This window comes from Myxocyprinus asiaticus, chromosome 47, assembly GCF_019703515.2.
Source record: "Myxocyprinus asiaticus isolate MX2 ecotype Aquarium Trade chromosome 47, UBuf_Myxa_2, whole genome shotgun sequence".
Lineage (NCBI taxonomy): Eukaryota > Metazoa > Chordata > Actinopteri > Cypriniformes > Catostomidae > Myxocyprinus > Myxocyprinus asiaticus.
Window position 1 is genome coordinate 12,125,907 of NC_059390.1, and position 21,833 is coordinate 12,147,739.

At 38.7% G+C, this 21,833-nt stretch overlaps 1 protein-coding gene across 2 annotated transcripts in view; it reads right to left on the reverse strand.

Moving 5' to 3' along the window:
- Positions 1 to 21,833, reverse strand: part of LOC127436945 (glutamate receptor-interacting protein 1-like) — a 217,975-nt gene that overhangs the window by 36,455 nt on the left and 159,687 nt on the right. For both annotated transcript variants that reach the window (XM_051691489.1, XM_051691488.1), the window contains exons 11-14: positions 20,659 to 20,808; positions 9,656 to 9,842; positions 7,335 to 7,480; positions 6,138 to 6,218 (exon numbers count right to left, since the gene is read on the reverse strand). In XM_051691489.1, coding sequence (XP_051547449.1) covers positions 6,138 to 6,218; positions 7,335 to 7,480; positions 9,656 to 9,842; positions 20,659 to 20,808 — 564 coding nt within the window. The remainder of the gene's footprint in view (positions 1 to 6,137; positions 6,219 to 7,334; positions 7,481 to 9,655; positions 9,843 to 20,658; positions 20,809 to 21,833) is intronic.

The window sequence follows — 21,833 nt, forward strand, 5'->3', positions numbered from 1 at the left end:
GAGAGCGAGATAAGGGGCACCTGGAGACGCCGGTTCAAGAGAGAGAGATGCACACGGCCACGTTGCATGTGTGTCTGTGTCCTAATGTTTATGTTGTTTTAAGTTAATTTGTGCATTAAAAGTTTGTTGATTGTTCAGCCGGTTCCCGCCTCCTCCTTGCCTGTCCTTTACCTGTTACAAATACATATTGTTTTAATTCTCTTGAATGCTTTGTGTGACAGATCATGGCAGCTGCACATCAAACAGAGCAGCACAAAGCTCTCTCTCCAACATAGCATGAGAAAAAAACATGAATGAATATCAGAGGTTATACTGAAAGAGAACAGTACAACTTACTGAAATGTGCCAAATCTCTTGTCAATTGGCCAATTGGTTAATGTTAAAAAGACATGGAGAATATCTTGTGCTTTTCCATTAGCGCTCAAGCCCTGGAGCACTCAATCGCATGCCCAGTCTACTCATTCATGTTTCATTTGCTAGTATTTCACCTCAAATCACATGCTCAATTCACACTTTGTCCAATACCTCAATTAAACCAAATTTAATACAAATAAATCAGAATAAATACAAATAAATAATACAAATAAATACCGCTTTTTACCACTTATGATTTTCTCTTCTCCCTGACGCTTTGCCCTAGTCGTTGCTTTTGTTTGGCTAGCTACTATAGCCTGTTGTTCTGATCGCTGCCCAGTACTGTACAAAGAACAAGCAATTTTGCCACATAAAAAAAAAAAAAAAAAAACTTCGTCCTTACCGACTCTCGCGAGATGCGCCTTAAAAAACAGCCTATGTTAGACATACAGTATATCTTGTCTTTTAATATATCCAATAAACTATTTAATATTATTAAAATACTCCAAATCTGATTGTGCTTTTTTACAAAAATAATTGTCACTTTTTCAGACATTCAATTTTTTTCTTCTTGTAACCCTCAAAATAGAGAGAGCTTGGCGACCCCCCTGTGAAGCTCTGGTGACCCCTAGTGAGGGTCGCGACCCCAGGTTGGGAACCACTGCTCTAGAACATGGATGGATATTTACCTGAACAGCCTAAAAAATATTGTTTTTCTGCATGATTTCAGCTAAAGAAGCACAATTTATGATACATTGTTGTCAGATTTTATTGCTTCTTTCAAATATGTTATTGAAACAACATATTTACAAACAGTTTTGGAGATTTTGGTCTTTCCCCATTTAAGTAGATAGGAGCTAAACTTGTATGTCTGTGAACTACTGTACATGGAAAATAGCTGCCCAGGAGATGGCTGCAGAGTGAACTGACATGCCTTGATGGGACTTTGCTTGCATGCACTGATAGCGTTTCACTGTCTGACTGGATATTAATGTGTAAACAGCCTAAAGTACACATGGCACAAAAACAATAGATGTGTGTCAAAATATCAGATCTGGGCAGTATGCCTTGCAGTGTGATGCAGCAATGCAATACCAGATGTATTCTGACAAATTCAGTTTTTTTCCCCTTTTTACTCACAGAATGGAAAGTGTTCTCTATTTGCTTACTTTGGCATCATTGTCACTGGTTTGTGGCTGCTGTTGGTAAGCTGATTTGTCATGGTCTCATCCTTTCGCCTGCACTGCTATTTGGCCTAACCATGATAAATAGCGTGGCTTACCCACTGTCTCTGCACCTGCCTCTGCTCATACATTTCATAAGGTCTGGCCAGGTGAATGCCAATCTTGGAATGGTGTGACCCAAGCTAAAGTTCAAATTGGAGCAATGCAACTGCAGGAAGTAAACTTGTGCATTTGTACTGTTTGATCCAATTTCTACAGTAAACAAACCTCTACTGTGGTGACCATGAACGGGCCAAAAAATCTTTTTAAAGAAGGGATCTGAGCCATATCTAGGGACTCAAAAATAACAGAGACTTAGGGGATGTGTTGTTTTGACCTGGGCCAGTAAGCAGCCACCCATAATCCAACCAGAACACCTTAGCAACCAATCCAGAATGCTAAAAACGTAACATGCTAAAAAAACAACTGTATAGAAATGTACAAATCTAGTTTCTTGACGTTTTACATTCTGGCTCATTATATGTTTTCTAATGAAATGTTTTTGTTCATTACAAATTATATAATCATCATAACAATTTGAGTGAAAATTTTATAAGTGACCTAGAAAGAAGAAATAGAATAGTCCTTTGCTTAAAAGTTTTCAAAATACTATGAAATCAAGGTTTAAATTAGGTTTTGAAACCCATATTTTCAGTGTGGTCTCAGACCTTTGGACCCCACTGTATAAATATCTGCTATATATTACATTTAATTTTCAAGTCCACAATGAGATGCCACCAGGAAAATAAGAGAAGGTAATCTTGTAAGGAGAGGTAAACAAGACATCTGTAAAGATGTCCCTGAATGGCTTTATTAGTACCTGTGAAATACGGGCCATGCAGAAGCACAAAGCAGAAAGCCGTTAAACTCCTCAGGAAGGCCACAAGAGCTCAGCAAAGCCCATATACATAAATCGGCACATGGATAGGTCAGTCTACTTCAACATCTCTCTCTCTCTCTCTCTATCTCTCATCCCAAGTCATAAAAGTTGACTTTCTCAAACATCCTACTGACTTTGAGCCAACCACAGGCATAATTAAGCAGACCTCCATAGCATATTACACATTACCTACAGGGATATAGGAGGTCCACTTTAGTCATTTAGCATTTCTCATAACATTGTAAGGGCCTGTGATATTACTCAGCACATCTTTTCCTCCAGCACACATTCTTCATTTGTAAAAAAAAACAAAAAAACAAGAGCTCCACCCATCCAATGCAAAATGTAGGATCTCTGAAAAGCTTTAAAGGGATAGTTCACCCAAAAATGTAAATTCTGTCATCATTTACTTACACTTATGTATTTTGACCTATATTACAGTTATTTTGGTTCGTGGAACACCAAAGGAGTTATTTGTAGCAGAATGTCCAAGCAGCTCTTTTTTTTATTTTTATAAACTGAAAGTCAGATTTTCAATGAATAATGACTTACATTTCAGTCTGTTCCTAACACAAAGCCATCATATGGCTTAAGATGACTTGGAATGTATTACTTGAGTTGCATGAAATACTTTTATGATGTTCTGTGTTGCTTTTTATCCTTATTTGTAGCATTCTTTGCAGCTCCAGTCCCCTTCCTCTTTTATTATATGGAAAAGAGCAGCTCAGACATTCTGCTAAACATCTCAATTGCTGTTCCACAGAAGAAAGAAACCCACACATGTTTTGAACAATATGAGGGTGAGTAAGTGATTAGAGAATTTTCATTTATGGGTGAATTATCCCTTTGATGAATATCGTAGTTTTTGAAAGCAGTGGAACGTGAACCTGGAGGATATTTGAGAGAATTTTGTTAATGATCTGAGATAGTGGCTACTGTGGTATTTTAGTACATGGCACAATAGTTTGGCTGATTCATTAAGAAAGTTCAGACAGCTGTAAAACCCACAAAAGCTTTACTGGGAATAGTTTGCTATTACCTTTGGACTGTGCATATCTGCATGGCAGATCCAGGGAGAAATTGCTCCATCAAATTAGTGAGGACCGCACACAACTCGTGCACCAACAATGTAATAAATACTTTCATTTAGAAAGTATGGAGGATGACGGGCAGAAATAGCTTTGGATGTAAACAACTCCAGAGCTTCAGAGAGAAGCTATTACTGTCGGGTTGTTGCATGGAAGCCCACCAATGTACAGTATGTGCATCTGACAGGGCTTGAAAATAAAAGCTGAATGTTCGTATCATAATGCTTTAATGATGAAAACAGTCGATGTGACAAAACCTAGCAAGGATGAGGTGATGAATCACTCTGGTCTGATGATGCGGGCGGCATTGATGAAGGAGCTGGCAAAAGCTTCAAGCATTCGGAGCGTGAGGTTTTACAAATGGAGCTCTGCAGAGCCCTGACTGCACCCACAAAACAGATTGCATTTGCAGGCAGATTTGTCACTAACAACCTTACCAAAAAGTCAGGTGATGGTAAACAAATGATAAAACGGTAAAGAAGACACAGTGTGCCCGCGGGAGGGAGGAGAGAATAGTCTGGTTTTGATTTTCATGAAAAAGAGCTCAATTTGGGAGTCAGGGGTTTGAGAAGTGTCTGGTTTTTAAGGACGGGGGAGATGACAATGACTCAAAAATGGTCCACTGCAGAGATTGATGTTACACTGCAAAGCAATTATTATTTTTTTTTTTTTATGAATCTTGTATTATCAAGTATTTATTGTTTACATAAACATCTGTAAAACATGACAAATACAAATACTTTCAAAAAAAAATTGTGTAAGATATTAAGATAGACAGTATAAACATCTTAAATTATGTTTTTTTAGTCTTGCCTTATTAGGAATAGCATTTTCCTTGTTTCAAGTAAAACATATTTTATTATATTTATGTTTAAAAACAAAACAAACACTACTTGCCAATAGGGACCAGAAAAATTAACTTCAAGACATATTCTCTAAAATGAAATTTTGCTTCAAGTAAATGTATCTAATTTATTTTTACAGCAAAGGACTAGGAAAGGTTCTTTTAATTCTACAAAATTTAATATGGAGTTACAGAAAAGGAAGATGAATAAACAGTCACTCATCATTGCTTTAAACTGCTCACATAATTCACCTTCCTACAAAAAGCCAGACATTACAATTAAAATACAATAATAATAAATGAGATAATATATATATATATATATATATATATATATATATATATATATATATATATATATATATATATATATACACACACATACACACCGATCAGCCACAACATTAAAACCACCTGCCTAATATTGTGTAGGTCTCCCTAGTGCTGCCAAAACAGTATCAACCCGCATGTCAGAATAGCATCCTGAGATTCTATTCTTCTCACCACAATTGTACAGAGTGGTTATCTGAGTTACCGTAGACTTTGTCAGTTCGAACCGGTCTGGCCATTCTCTGTTGACCTCTCTCATCAACAAGGCATTTCCATCCTCAGAACTGCTGCTCACTGGATGTTTTCTGTTTTTGGCACCATTCTGAGTAAATTCTAGAGACTGTTATGCGTGATAATCACAAGAGATCAGCAGTTACAGAAATACTCAAACCAGCCAATCTGGCACCAACCGCTCTGTACAATTGTGGTGAGAAGAATGCTATTCTGACATGCGGGTTGGCGCTGTTTTGGCGGAACGAGGGGGACCTACACAATATTAGGCAGGTGGTTTTAATGTTGTGGCTGATCAGTGTATATATATATATATATATATATATATATATTCAATTATAGCCCACCCACAGATAACCCTCCCATGGCCACTTGGGCTGACACGAAAATTGCACTTAGAATTAGCGCTCTCACAAAAATTGGATAAGACTTAGCGCACAGTCGTTGCGTGTAGTGCTCACGAAAATAGAGCCCCTTGTGTACTATGTAATTCCTCTGTATCTTTGCTCTTAAAATGTATTGTGACCTATGATAGAATGGCTGATATATTTGTTTACATAGATAGAAAGATAAATGGATAGTTTGTTTACATTTTAATTTTGACAGTTGGAGTTTGAATAGTCTTGGCCCATTTGAACATTCCGTCAATGAAAGTCTATAGAATTTTTCCGAGCTTTGATTGCAGTGTGAAAACCATAATTCGGATCACTTGGAGAAGACATAACACACTATTCCAGAACAGTGTGATGGTCTGTACTGAGTTTAGTGGATGAACTGTAGCTTGAAAGCTCTAGGAGGAGTAAGTCAAATATTTATTTTCTTGGTTTAGAGATTTTAGAAAAAAAGAGAATAAGCTTAATGTGTAGAACTATTTGCCAAGTGCCATCATTATGCTCAGTGTTTTGGGTATATTTTGATGAGTGTAACACATCACAACAAGAGTGAAATCCACTTTGAGAACAAACCGAAATCTGGTTGCTTCACTTCAGATTAAATTCAGACCTCAAGCTAACATTTGACCGCACAGACCACATTCATATAATGACTGTTTGTTATACAGACAAGGATGGATGTGATGATCTACTGTGTCCAAAAATCAGAACAGAATTGGCATAGAGGGGTAGGCTTTGACTTTACCTTCATTAGGTTATCAATTGGCAAAGAAGAGCTGAGTAGAGAACACTTACAGCTGATGGTGATGCCCAGCTCCACACCTGGCTTCTTCGGTAGCTTCACATGGAAGGTTCCACTGCTTGGGATGACCGACTCTGTGTAAGACGAGGAACAAAAAAGAGGTTTTAGAGTCCAATATTAGATGCAAGCCTGTCCAGACTTAAATTTCCCAGTTTTATGAACAAACGATTTATAGAACACCTAAAAGTGCACTGGAGAACTGTTACAGTTCAGGCAACAAAGCCTTAGACTTTCTTTGTCTTTTTCAGAACGCATTCTAGACTTTCTTTTTGACAGAAGCGCAAAAAGCTCAGCCTATAGAGAAGAGATCTCCATGAAAATGTCCCTCTCTGCCGAGCAGCAAATGTCAAACTGTTTGAACAAAGAACCTGCACTGCACTCCAACGACTAGCAATTACACATAAAGCCTGCTGCTCTCAGAATGATTATTCAATAATTCAAGCAAGCTCATTACTCCCCAACCAACAAAATAGTCTCTCAAAACAACCACCCGGCCTGAGGAATGAAGAATACTTTAAGTGCCAAAACACTGTCAAGTCGTTCTCTTTCCTAGCAAACATCATCACTTTGTGATGACACACTTACGTTTTATTGGTTTGTACAGAGAATTGTCATTCAACAATAAAGGTGGGATCCACCTTGAAGAAGAACTTGTTCTCCATGATATTACGTTTTTTTTTTTTTTTTTTTTTTGCAGTTTGGAACACAAAATAAATACTTTCCCTCTGAGTTTTAAAAGATTCCTGATTAGCTAAACAAAGTACAAACTAATACAATATCAAACTAAATCAAATGAAGCACAACACTAAGATGACAAGCTAATTACAGCATGAAGGACTGCAGGCTTTCGATGAGGCCTGTACTGTGATTACATTGTTAAAGCGCAGCACGAAATGGAAAAATGTGAGAATGTGTTGTTGTTTTTTTAGACAAAAGTGAATAAAAGCTATGTTGAGCATTAACATAGTGCTGTCTGGCCAGAAACGTTAGCTATTAAATCATGGGCCACTTGTCTTGTAGCGCTAATAATTTATATACATCAAACAGGCACCAGATGGTTTGGCTCTAAGATTAATGGGATTTTTTTTTTTTTTAAAGAAAACAACTCCAGGACAAAATCAGCATGTGGCCAGATGGATCTTTCCTCCCCAAATGGGACTTAGAACTGATGAATTGGTCTGTGTGCCTACCTGCTACGTCAAACTCAATCTCCAGTGTGACTTTGCTGGTGATGCTGGAGTCCTTCAGCAGCTGATTGGTCTCCTCCAGTGTGCTGTCCTCTGTAGGGATTCCGTTTATTGACAGGATCCGGTCACCGATCTGCAGGATGCCACACCTGTGCACAGAGAGCTAGTCTAGCAAACAAAATTCTATTTAAACTGGCAAACAGAATAAAGGCACAAAGTGCCTTTTTTATTTTTTATAAATTAGACTGTTTGCAGAGGGAGACAAAGAGGTGGTGATATCTAGCATAAACTGGCTGCCCCTGTGCCAGCCTCTTACAGATACTGTATTATGTCCAGCTGGCACAGCTAAATGTATAACCAAAAACACAAAACATCCACTAGGCTTCTACTTTAAGGTCAGAGTAAAAAAACACTTTTTTAAGAGCTAAGAGAACAAAAATACCTTTATTGAATTGCAAAACAGAAGCAACATTCTACTGTCTTGTTACAGAGTGTGCTCTATTTTGGATTCTGGTCTGCTGGTCAGGCTTCTTAATTAAGTTAATCAGCAACTTCCATGGTCAATCTGCTTCATCAGAAAGACCATGCTGGTCAACAAGTCTCAGCAGCTTGGTTTTGGAAGGAACATCATGGCTATGCTAGTCCACCATCTAGACCAGCACGGTTAATATCTCACTAATGTCAGCTTCAAACAGCAGATGTCTGATGCATACTGCACCCAGAAATCGCAAGCACTGATTTAATTGGCTAGCTTTATGCAATAGAGTGCAACAGTGCCACCCAATTTTTTAGATTTGATAAAATCCTTCATAAAAGAGTACTAAGCCATAAAGCAAACCAACCAGCTCTGAGGTGAATAACAACTAAACGATATGGGTTTTTCAATGGCAAATGCCTCCACCGAAATCTAGAGAGCAGGATGGCGATAATACAATACAATTAAATATAATACAAATTAACAACAACAAATCAGATGCACACAAACTTTCTGGAGTGAAACAAACACTTATTTACTCATATTTTCATAAATTTGAAAAGAAAAAAACATGAAAGTGTGACTATCCATTGACAAATCTATTAGTAGATTTTGGAACTGATACAAGGGAAAGTTAACACTTCTGTTAATCGGCCAAGCGAACATGGTTACAGTATCTGCCAATGCCATAATTGCAAAATAGCCAAATATCATCCGATTAATGGACCTGGATGATATATTGGTCTATCGCTAATCACAACATTTCAAACTTAGGTTTTAAGCAAAAAAGTATTTAAAACACTTAACGGCTTTCATTAAGGGCATGAACTACAATCCCATGAGGCATTGCCAATGACATAACTGAATTAAACAATATGGAAAAATATAAAACTATTAATTTTAAGTTGTTAATTACAAGTATAGCAACTATTTTAATTTGCTAAATATTCAGATATAAACAAACATAAGTAGTTTGAGAGTGTAGCGAGACTCGATTGCACTATTCACAATGCGTCATTCAAGTAGGCATTTGCTGATGGGCTCTTTTGGTGCGCTTTGTTGGATGCGATTCTCTGATTGGTGGATCAACCATGATTTAAACATGATTTAAAAAAAAAAAAAGTTCAAATAACATGTAGTGATGGCTTCGATAGAAGCATATACCATCGATTAGCAGCCGTGGAGGTTCTGTTGCGCTCCATTTCCAGAAGTAAGGATGCACAGGTTTTTATCAGTACAACAGAAAAACAAGGTTGTGTTAATAAGGTACTGTGGCTGCTACTCATAGCTCCTCAGATGAAAATATAGTACAGTAGTTGATTTTGCTGTTTGCAAGGTTGCATGCCATCAAATCTTTGACAGACATTGAGAGTTTTAAGGCATTTGGTAGCTAGTAATTTAGATATCCTTGAACACACCTGCATATTCTAATTTGTTCTCAGAGTTACATCTGATTTAATATTACTAACTGTAACTAACGGCATCACTCATTTACATGTTGGCCAGATGGTCTCTTCCTTTCTAAATGGGAAGGTTTTGGACAGGATAAACAGCAAAACGGACCAAACTTTATGCCGATAGTTAAAAGCCTAGCTTTGTGAGATAATTCTCTTGCACTACCACCAAACACATGGTAAATCCTTACTAAATCACCAATGTTGAAAGGTTTACATCCATCACTGCAATTACAACTTCAGAGGGCAGCTAAAAGTTATCTCTGTTGCTCAGGTCAGTAATTGCAGTAAAGTTGGGACATAGATCCTTGCAGCCGATATGTAAGTTAATTTGTACGTGAGCTGAGTTAAATTAAGCATTGGAGATTAATATACATCATGGTCTATGGTCTCACCGCTCTGCTGGGCTGTCAGGGTCTATGTAAGCGATGAGTGGGGGTGAGGACAGGGTTTCTGTGGCAAAGACACCTCCTTGGAGCTGGATTCCAAAACCCATAATGGAGTCGCTGATGAGGGTCACCTCTGTTGTTTCTGTGTGGACCACCTGACCGGCCAGTCCTACAGTGCTGGAAGCCAGAGACACTGCAGAGATGAAAGACAGAGCAAAATACGGTCATACACAGTGGAATGCAGTTGTTGTATAAAAGTCAACTTCCGAAACATCCATGACCTAATGCTCCTTTTCAAGGAATTTACATAACAATGACAACATGATTCAGTCAAACTAATGTTGCTACAAACCCATATGACTTTATAATTCTTTTGTGGAAAACACGAATGTAGATATTTCAGAGATTTTAACCCTCTGGGGTCGAATGGCACACCGGCACGTCCTGCTGGATTTTTATCTCATAACAGCAAAAACAACTTAAAATACTCTGTCATTTTTGGGCATACAGATAAGTGTAAGACATCATTAGAAACTATAGAGGGTCTACTTTTATTTGTGTACACTCACAATAACAAAAACCTTGTGCTTTTGTAAAATAAAGAAAATAAACAGGGTGCGCATTCAGCCGTCTCTGTCTCCACGAGCATATTTCTGAACCACGTCACAAAAATGAACTGAAACTCCGCGAATACTTATCACACAAGCATGAAACATATGTCTAAAGAAAGCTTAAAATGTCTATTTTTAAATAAAACAATTCAAAGTTAAAACAAATATTCTCCTGCAATGTAATCTGTATGAAACAAAGAGATGTACAGTTTCTCCTGGCTCAGCTAATTATTGCCAATGTGATCACACCCACCAGCAGAGCGCGCTATTCATATGGTAATGTGCTAAGGCGATCAATGCAAATGGTAAACGCCCCCAACAATGCCTTAAAACACATCAAGTTCATCATCAGATCCATTCACTTTCCTGTGTGTTTGGAAGATGGCACGCTACACAGGTGAGGAAGAGTTCAGATTTTGAAGAGCGACTTGGTCCAGCCGAGGACACAGTTTCTTTACTTACATTAGTTGACATGCTATTTTATATAAACGTACATATTTTACTAGTTGGACTATTTCCAAACTTGCCAGCCAGTATTCAGAGTATTGAAATATGTCCTAATAGGCAAGTTTTAGTTACATTTAAATGTTGTTTCGGCTAAAGCAGGTATTTAATTTATATGCTGTATGATATATGTAATGTAGCTGCCTGGCAATGGCAATGATGAAGACGATGACGTGAAGATGAAGAACCTAAGTGCAGTTTATTTACAAACGTGATAAACAATAACCCTAACAACAAACGTGAAACATAAACATGAACTTGACTATGACCTGACTATAAACATGGATTGACTATAAACATACACATTCACATTCAATACTTGACAACTAGACAATGCAAACATGAGGGCTTAAATACGAGACATGGGAGAACATAAACCAATAAACAAACAGAACTCATAACAAGCTAATTAAACAATAAACCAATGAAAACATGACATATGAACATGGAGGGAAAACAGTAATCACATGACAAGGGAAACAGGAACTAAGCATTTCAAAATAAAAGACATGAATCAACAAAATACACATGACATATCCCTCCACTAAGGGGCGGCTACCGACGCCCCAACACATAAACAAAACACATAAAACATAACATAAATTCAAAGTTCTGTAGGGAACTGGGGGGGGGGGGGTTGCCGTGAGAGGCTCGAGGGGCGGAGCCATGGAACTTGGTTCCCGGAGAGTAGCTGAAGACTTGAAGGGCCAGGGTGGAGCTGATGGCAGGGAGGACCAAGGTGGTGCTGGAGGCTCGGAAGACTGAGGTGGAGCCGGTGGGACTGAGGACCAAGGTGGAGCCGTAGGGAAGGAGGTCCACGGTGGAGCTGACAGATTGGAGGGACAAGGCGCAGCCAGAGGATCAGAAAGCCAAAGCGGAGCCAGGTGACCGACAGACCAAGGAGGAGCCGGAGGGAAGAGGGACCCCGGCAAAGCCGACAGGCTGAAGGATCGCAGTGGAGCCGAGGGAATGCAGAGCTGAGGCAATGTCGAGGGACCGACAGGCCAAGGTCGAAGTCCAGGGCTCGGAGGGTCCAGGCAGGGTCGGAGGGCCGAAAGTTCCCCTTGCCTGCTCAGGAGAACTAAGGGTGGGTATAAGGGTGGGAACCATCTCCAGGTCCAACTGCTCAGGTGTGGCTGTGACGTGGCATGGAGCAGGCTGAGGCGTTGCTGTGACGTGGCATGGAGCAGGCTGAGGCGTTGCTGTGACGTGGCATGGAGCAGGCTGAGGCGTTGCTGTGACGTGGCATGGAGCAGGCTGAGGCGTTGCTGTGATGTGGCATGGAGCAGGCTGAGGCGTTGGTATGACGTGGCATGGAGCAGGCTGAGGCGTTGCTGTGACGTGGCATGGAGCAAAAGATGGCGCTAGCTCAGCAATCATGATGAGGAACTCTGGCTTGGCGGCCATGACGTGGAACTCTGGCTCGGCGGCGGCCATGACGTGGAAATCTGGCTTGGCGGCGGCCATAACGTGGAACTCTGGCTTGGCGGCGGCCATGACGTGGAACTCTGGCTCGGCGTCCACCTCCCCCACAGTGAACGTGGAACCAATGATCTGTAGGGTGAGGTCGATATATTGAGCCAGGCTGAGGGAACTGCAACCGCCAGGCATCAAGGAGGAGATCGGCTCACTTGACCCCACCCTAAAAATGTCCTTGAGGGCGACCACATTAAAATCCACCTGGCTGGCCAGAGCGCAAAAGTCCTCTACGTAATCCTCCAGGGGACGATTCTCCTGACGTAGGCATATGAGCCCAACTGCTGGGTTCATTATTCGGTCAAGTATTCTGTAACGTAGCTGCCTGGCAATGGCAATGATGAAGACGATGACATGAAGATGAAGAACTCAAGTGCAGTTTATTTACAAACGTGATAAACAATAACCCTAACTACAAATGTGAAACATGAAACATAAACATGAACTTGACTATGACTTGACTATAAACATGGCTTGACTATAAACATACACATTCACATTCAATACTTGACAACTAGACAATGCAAACATGAGGGCTTAAATACAAGACATGGGAGAACATAAACCAATGAACAAACAGAACTCATAACAAGCTAATTAAACAATAAACCAATGAAAACATGACACATGAACATGAAGGGAAAACAGGAATCACATGACAAGGGAAACAGGAACTAAATATTTCAAAATAAAAGACATGAATCAACAAAATACACATGACAATATAAATATGATATGTAATATGATATAAAAATAATGATGAAGTAATGATGCTGAAAATTCAGCTTTGATCACAGGAATAAATTGCATTTTACAATATATTCAAATAGAAAAAAGTTATTTTAAATAGTACAAATATTTCACAATATCACTGTTTTTGCTGTATTTTGGATTAAATAAATGCAGACTTGGTGAGCAGAAGAGACTTCTTTTAAAAACATTTAAAAATTCTTACCGATCTAAAATTTCTAAATGGTAGTGTAGGTCTAAAGTTTTTAAGTAAAGTCTTTATGTAAAGAAAATGTATAGTCAGATTACTTCTTTTAACTTATACTTGATTTTGTGAATAAGCTACAAACAATACATTCAATCATTAAGTCTCCTCACATTCCTTCTCTCTCAGGGGAGGGGTCTTTGTCTCCTCAGGTGTAAATCACATCAATATTCATGATCATCCACGCCTTCTCGCATATGGCCTTTCTAACACTAAAAGTGTCTTAGAAAAGTTAAATGACTATATTGTTTTGTATGAATGAGTGATCAGGATGGTTTTCAGATGGTCCCTTACCACACCCTCCACATTTTTTCACAATGTGTGGACATTTCAGACGGTCCCTTACCCACTGTAGGCTTAATTTACAAAGAATATTTAGGTTAAATTAATGCTTTTGAATGATTTCACTGTGACCAGCTTAAATAAATGACAAATCGCATCCTGTATTGATTCGATACAGGATGCACCATTTTATCTTTAAAAATGAGATGATCCCGTATTTTACGGGACAGGTGGCAACCCTAATTTGTGCCCTCACTGCAGATATGAATCCAATATGTGGTGCTGGTATCTTTGGCCCAGCTAAGTGTACCTAGAAAAAAGCACATTGATATAGAGCTTGAATAGATTCCATACCAGTTTAGAGGGCATTGGAAATCTCCTCCTATGGATTTGATTAGAGTTATGAGGTTTTTATAACTTACATTTATGTTTTACTCATCTGGCAAATTATTTACAGTAAGTGCTTACAGTGCATTCAAGGTATAGATTTGATCAGTATGTGTGTTCCCTGGGATTCGAACACATGATCTTGTCGTTGCTAGCGCCATGCTAACAGTATCATCTAAAACGGTCCTATACATGGTTCTGCCCTTAAAAGGCTATATTTTTATTAATACCTAATTATTTATGTTTAGTTATGTTTAGCTTATTTCTACTTTATGTCTATGAAAACACTGTAATAGCCTGTGTTGTCTGATCTACCCTTTTGTTTGTACTGCGCTACCGGCTACACTACACTAGCATAACCAATTTGATTTTTTCACTGCGCTGTGCTCCATTTGCAATTGTCTATATCAATAAAGTCACTCGGGATACATCTCAATTGAAAATCCACAATGCTCGTTAAAACTGGACCACAAAAAGAAACAATTTTCACTTGCCCATGCTTTGTCAACATAACTTTCAGAGATGTTTGATCACACTCTGACATTTCAGTGCCCGTCACACCCTTGATTGACCACGCTTGATCCGCCATCACAAGTGAAAGAAAGCAAACACAAAAGCTGCCCATTCTCTAAAATCCTCACAGATGGATTCTCCTTCCATTGCTGAAAACCTCCCCAGCTTATACCAGCCTGAGCTGGTGTGCTCATCTTGGATGGTTTCAGATGGTCTTGCTGGTCACCTTGCCAAGCTGGTCTTCAGCTGGTTTCCCTGGCTGGCCAAGCTGGTCTTTAACTGGTCTTCAACTGGTTTAGCTGGTCTTGCTGCTTGACCAATCTGGTGTTCAGTTGGTTTGCTGGTCTTAGCTAGGAAACCAGCTAAGACCAGCAAACCATATTAGCAGGTTTAAGCTGTTTTTATCAGCAGGGTCTGCAAAGGGTAAGGAAATATGCCTCTGGGTTATCAACCGGAGCCAAACCAGGCCTACTGCATTCCTAAATAACCTCTTATACTCCCGGGATCACTCTACAGTAACTTCAGAGTGAGCATGTTTTAGATTGATGGCCCAGCTTACAGTCTGGATTTACCACACCAGACACATTTATTGTTTTAAATGCTGTGACCTTTCCATTTTATTGGGAGTGAGGGATGAGACAGGGAGGTTAAAGTGATGCAGAGGAGGATAGGATTCCTCTTTGTGTGTGAAAAAAACACTGACATGTTTTCAGGGACAATAGGAAATTGGTCTGCAGTGCACATCGATCAACATTTGTATGGGATGTCTTCTTGTAGCCCTGGAAGTGATTCTGATGGGTCTTTTCACAAATCGGTCAGACTGTCAGGGGGCTGCAGACTATGAATTGTCACAACAGGGCTTTGTGCCTTTGCTCAGTTTTGCTTCGTGAGGTGATTTGGTAAAGTGGAGTCTCCCGCTCATGGTAGACTTCAAAGTCTCTGACAGACAAGGAAGCACCTGAGGGGTCATCCTCTCAAGTTCTCAGAGAATTGCCAGCCAACTGCCTCTCTTTCTTGTTCTCTTTCTCCTGCAAGAAATGTTAAATTCTGCTTCCCACAGACCAATGACTCAGCTTCAACCTGAAACACTTTGTTTTGAAACAGCTTAAACAAGCCTAGGGTGGTTTGCTGGTCTTATCTGGTTTAAGCTGGTCTTCTAGCCTGACCAGCTGACAAGTGCACAAAACACCTTTAAAACCAGCAAACTGGACCACCTAACACTAGGAGACCAACTTAGACCAACAAATCACTCTAGGAAGCTTTAAGTTTTATCTTTTAAGGCCCTTTACTCGAATCAATGTCCCTTATCGCACTAGACTCTATAAAGTGTCTGTTGAATCGAGAGGCATGTTGAAGACTGATTCGAGACTTTTAAATAGAGAAAATTTATGATAATCTTTTAAGATGTGCTGCTGACCTATTGCACAGCCTGATCTGTGACTGGTAGAACATACCTGTGACTTTCAGGTCCTCAGGGCCGTCCTTTAATGTAGCTATATTTTCATCTAGCAGAATACATTAGCACCTCAATTGACAACTGAATAGAAATCGTTAATATGGACTCTGGGCATTAGCCAACAATACAATTATGCTAATATTCTCCTGGCGAGGAGACATACTGCTAGCTTGGTCACAGTACATTAAGCACAGAAAGGTTTGTTCCGGACCACAGAGACACAGATGGGAAATGTTAAAATTAGCATGACACTAGCCTCAACAGGGGTAAACAAGGTTTCAAAAAGACATCAGTTAAAGATTTTTAGTTTATTCCCAGAAGGAGAGAGGGAGAGAAAAGAAACATTTAAGAATGTGTGTCTGTTTATGGGGTGTGCGGACAAGACCGATACAGTAACTTGCTCTCACCTTCACTGCTTCATTTGATCTTGCAGCAGTTTGGTGAACTTGGTATTATCTATCAATGTGTCCGGATATGTCACCTCACATACATTAGATGACATCACACATACAGAAGGGATGTCAAATATATCTGTACTTTGGTACTAGTGATAAATTGGGCAGGCTTATTAGTTTTGAGTGAGCTATCCCTTAAGGTACAGTATAATGTATTTAATAATTAATTAAAAAATTAACATATTAACATAAAAATGTATAATTTTTTTTTTTTTTTTTACAAAATAACATTTAATAAAGAAGTGTTCATAAGCATTTTAGTTTTAGTTTTTTCTGTGGCACTGAATTTGGTATTGAGACCTGTTAAATTTCACTGGTATTGATTCTGAAATTTTGGTATCGTGACAACCCTAACATCCAGACTAGTCATTGTTGTCTGATGGGTGACTTTGCAGCATGTATCTCTCTTTCACTATCCCTCGCTCCAGTTTCTTTCTCTCCTAGATGTGTTGAATTGTGTCTGGGAGCTTTATTCTATCCCTGTGAGCCAGTGACATTGATGGTCACAGGTGGGACTTTTAACAAACCATGCCACATCTTATGCAGGAAGATGTCAGTCATGCAAAGACTGAAAATAATGAATCAGCAGTACTACATGTAGCGGACCCATCTTCACTAATTTCTCTTCTACAATTTAGCTTGTCAGAACGAATCTTTGGCAATTGGGCTCTCTGATATGACTGCAACTGCCTCCCCCTCTTACTATGCTGAGTTCTACAGACACTGAAAGTGGGGTGATTTGCAAATTGTGTTCATTTAGAGGACCAATGAATGCAGTTAATCAAATTAAGCTTTTCGATTGGGCCAATGAGGAAAGGCACGAAAGGCACATGCACAAGCTCATGGCTTTAAAACTGAAAATAAATTTGTTTAATAGATGAGATGCTCCACTTTGTGAGGCAGGTATATTTGCCAAACACAAATGGTGACCAGCATGGTATGAGAAGTTATTAAACTTGATGTTCGGAACAAGTGCTGCCCAGTCATGGAAAATTCAGCACTTCAAAGCCAGAGACACCCAAACACAGGCACCTTAATTGAGGAACAGTTAAATTACTTTTCAATATGCTTTAAAGTTAAAGTGTGCAATTCTTTCTGTGTTAACAACCCCATTAAATGTCTTGACAAGCCAAGTTTTATTTCCAATGTTGACGTTATTCCTTTTGAAACAGGAAGTTGGGGCAGGACATATCAATGGGCTTGTCAATAGCCAGTCAATAGCCTTTAGTTTACGTCACAGTTATGAATCATGACTTGCTACTGTACATGCTCTTGCTAGTTAGTTGCAGGTGGTATTAGGGGGAGAGAAATTCTCCTTCTAAAGAGAATTTGATTGGACAAAAATCATTGTTGTAAAAGATGAGTCATCAGTATTTTTGGTCCATTTTTCTCTGAAGAGAAAGTCTAAATTAAAAATGTGTATCTCTGCTAAAAGTATATTTTTTCAACTTTTAGGAGTACACAAGCTAATAGTTGGCTTCAAAGCTAACAGACATGGCCAAAAAACCACAAAAGTCTATTTTTTTAACTCAAGGGGTCTTTAAAATACTTTCCTTTTTGCCAGTTTAACATGCAAAGACAGATTTAAGTTAGCCATTCGTATCTATCATTATTTTTGCAATTTCAATTGTGCCGCTTGTAGTGCAGAAATTAAACACTTCACCTTTAAAGAGATAGTTCACCCAAAAATGAAAACTCTTATTCACTTTCATGGCATGAAATGAGAGTGTATTGTTACTGAGGCTAACATTCTGCCTAAAACAACATGAGGGTGAGCAAATTATGAATTATCCCTTTAAGAGCCAGTAAATTGTTGACACAGAACAAATAAACTCAACATGAAACAGTTCATTATATGCTGACCTGCAAGGGATCCATTCCGCACTTTTAAAGTACTGATTTATTCTCATTGGACTGAACCTGATGATGTCAGCAGCATAACCTCATCCTGCGTCACCTTCAGAGTGCACATTCACTGCAATTAAAGAGCCGGTTCCTCCACAGAATGACCAAACAAATCAGCCTGATCAAATATCTGCTCAATTACCACAAATCCTATTTCCTCTCACTTCCACAGCAAATCAAACAACAACTACAAAAGCAAGGCAGAACAAACTTACAAAAAAGACAGCTACCTGCTCAAAGTTACTGTGACTACATCCAATGATATGGGCAGCTGATTAACCATTTTTCCAGTCCCAGTGTTTGTTTATTGCTGCTGTTCACAGAGCCCGCCGATAAGCTCCCGAACCCATGAGATATGAAAGTGTGGTTGGGTAATTATCTGTGGCAGAGGCGGTGACTGGTGCCAGCGACACTGCTTAGCTAAAGGATATGAAATATCTTTCAGGATCTAATTACTGAGTAGCCAGAGGTGTAATTTCCGGCTCTAGCTTGACAGCTTCAGATATGGGAAGAGAATGCTGAACGTGTTCACTCCAGGTAAGTGCTATCACTCTCTGTAATCTCATTCAAATTCAGAGCCTTTACTTATACTGAGATGGTGGGGGAGAGGGCGAAGATTGAAACCATGTGCATGAGGTCCGATTTTATTGATAAAGACAGACTATCATAGCATAATTATAGATGTATGGCCCTTTTTCTCTCACCTAGCAACCTCTTTGGAATTACGTTGCTGTTTCTTTGCTTACACTGCCTCGACCAAGCTTCTCTACGAGAACTTGCATGCATTAAACATAGTGTGGCATTTATAAAGGTTCATTTCTGAATTACTGTGGGCGGTTCTTGCAACCTTCTGACTTCTGTTTTGCACAAAGAATGGCAAAAGCAGCCATACAAATTCTAAACCCAATATTGAAGTCGAGACAAGTCCATGACTGGAGTCTGCATGGAGATGCTGATACATTAGAGAAGTTTTACAGGAAATCAATACCCAAGCCTTTTCTGTTTACTTCAGCCATTCTGATTAAAAAAAAAAAAAAAAAAGGTTTTAAAGAATGAATGGAAGTGGAACTGGGCAAAAACCACTGGCAGATTCTAGGTCAACTACTCTTAAAGGAATCGTTCACCCAAAAATGAAATTCTGTCATTATTTACTCACCCTTATTTCATCCAAACCTGTTTGTGTGTGTGTGTGTGTGTGTGTGTTTTGTTTTTTTTCGTCTTCTGTAGAACACAGAAGTAGTTTAAGAATTTTTACACAGCGGAAAAACATCTATCAAGCTCCTAAAAGGACAAAAACAGTAAAAAAGCATCCTAAAAGTATAATAAAAGTAGTGCATATGACTCATGCACTATATTCCAAGTCTTCTGAAACCATACGGAAGATTTGTGTGAGGAAATACCAAAATTTAAGCCCAAAATGTTATTCAAAGCTCACATATTGCCTGCATCTATGTCCGGGAAAGTGTAAAAAAAAAAAAAAAAAAAAAAAATACAAATAAAAACTTTTAAATTAAGGGGCAATATTTATTAGCAGGATTTGATTTTCAGGGGCATTATTTACCTTTAAGAGGACATTTTTTCCCAACCATTTAAAACAAAGTGTCTTATACATTAATGTCAAATACTTCCATTTAATCAATTCATAAATACAAATTATAAAAATTTTATTTAAGAATTAAATCAACAATCAGTTCATATTTAATGCCATCATATGTATAACCAAGACTATAATAGAATATTAAGAAATATATCAGATGTTAATAATAAAAAATAGAAGAATTCATCACAAGGGCATTTTGGGGGCATTTTTGTCATTTTTGTGGCATTTTTGCCCCAAGCCCCCCTGAATTTCTGACCTTGATCTAGAATAAAAAATACAGCATCACATTTGGTCAATACACAAGTGAGAACCAATGCCATTTTTGACATTAATGACACTGATGCTGCACTTTGAATTTGGAACTAAACAGGGTATAGACACAAGCTTGCGCGGCGGAAAAGATGATCAATAAATAACGGCTCAAATTTCCCTCTGTTACTTACACAAAGCTATCGTAAGTCTTCATTGTCTTGGAATAGGTATCTGAGTCATATGGACTATTTGTATGGTGCATTTTACAGTGTTTTTTTCCCTTTTTGACTACATGGCCACTCTGAACTGTTGTTGTATGGAAAAAGACAAGCAAAGATTCTCTGAAAAATTCTACTTTTGTGCTCCACAGTAAAAATTAGTGCATACAGGTTTGTTATGGCATGATGGTGAGTAAATAATGACAGAATTTTTATTTTTGGTTGTACTATTGCTTTAACAGAAGTAATATGGATACATTTTGCAGAGTCAGTTTTCTGTAACTTTTTATATGACAAATAGCAAAATGTACACACCCTTAGATATGAGAAATTCTTTGCGAATGCATAAAACGTACTTGAGCTCTTGTAGTCTTTCTTCTTCAGTTTACGTCTCATCATGGTGCCTCGGGGGCTAGTGGGATACATGGTGCGCGGCAGTGTGTTCATGTTGAGTGAGCTCAGACTGTAGGCACTCATGGAGGTGGGAGAGAATGATGAACCCAGAGCTGTTTGAGAAACAGAGGAACATTTTAAACAAAACTATAAAAGACTCATTTCACATTAGGGTAGGGTTTAAAAGTCCACTTGTGAAAATGCTTATAAATTCTTATTTTTTAATTTATATTATCAGCATACTAACTTGAGTGAAAAGTTGAAAAAGGTACATTAATATCAACATTTCCAAGTATATGGTATGTCTGTTTGCTTTAATGATAGCATGCACTCGAGTTTCTTTGTTTTAACCTTTTCAAAATCCTAAAACTTCAAGGTTAAAATTTCATTTTGAGTCCCACATTTGTAATGTGGAATCAGACTTATGAACTCTGCTGTATGTTGTACATAATATCATTATTTACAACAGGTGTTGGTAATGAGAGTCACCAGTCACCAGTCGAGAAAATGCACACAGCAGTCTGTGCTTTCATGTTTGACATCGTGTGAATCGAAGTCTTCATCAAAGCACACTTCTAAAAATACTCCCAGTGCCTAAAAGCCTTTTCTTATCACAGAGCAACGGCTAAGAACCAAATAACTGTCCTACTTATCAGATAGAGCACTTCAAAGCCAATTCCTTAAAAGGATAGTTCACCCAAAAAGGAAAATTCTGTCATCATTTACTCAACCTTATATTGTTCCAAACTTGCATGACTTCCTTTCTTCAGTGGAACACAAAAGGAGATTCTAGGCAGAATGTCTCAGTCACAATTCAATTTCATTGTATGGGAAAAGGTACAATGAAAGTGAAAGTGACTGAGATCAATTCTGCCTGACATCTCCTTTTGTGTTTCATGGAGGAAAGAAAGTTGTACGGGTTTAGAACACATAGAACACACTGTGATTTAGCATTTTGGGTCAACTTTTAGCACTCACAAAAAATTAAAATCCAATTGGTAGAACATCACTATTCATAAATTGTGCTTTTTTTTTTTTTTTTTGGTAGGGACAGTAGTGATGTTTGGACCACATCAGGATTAGAACAGATTACAGCCTGTTTTGTGTTTTTGTTTGAAACATTTATTTGCTCTTGGCT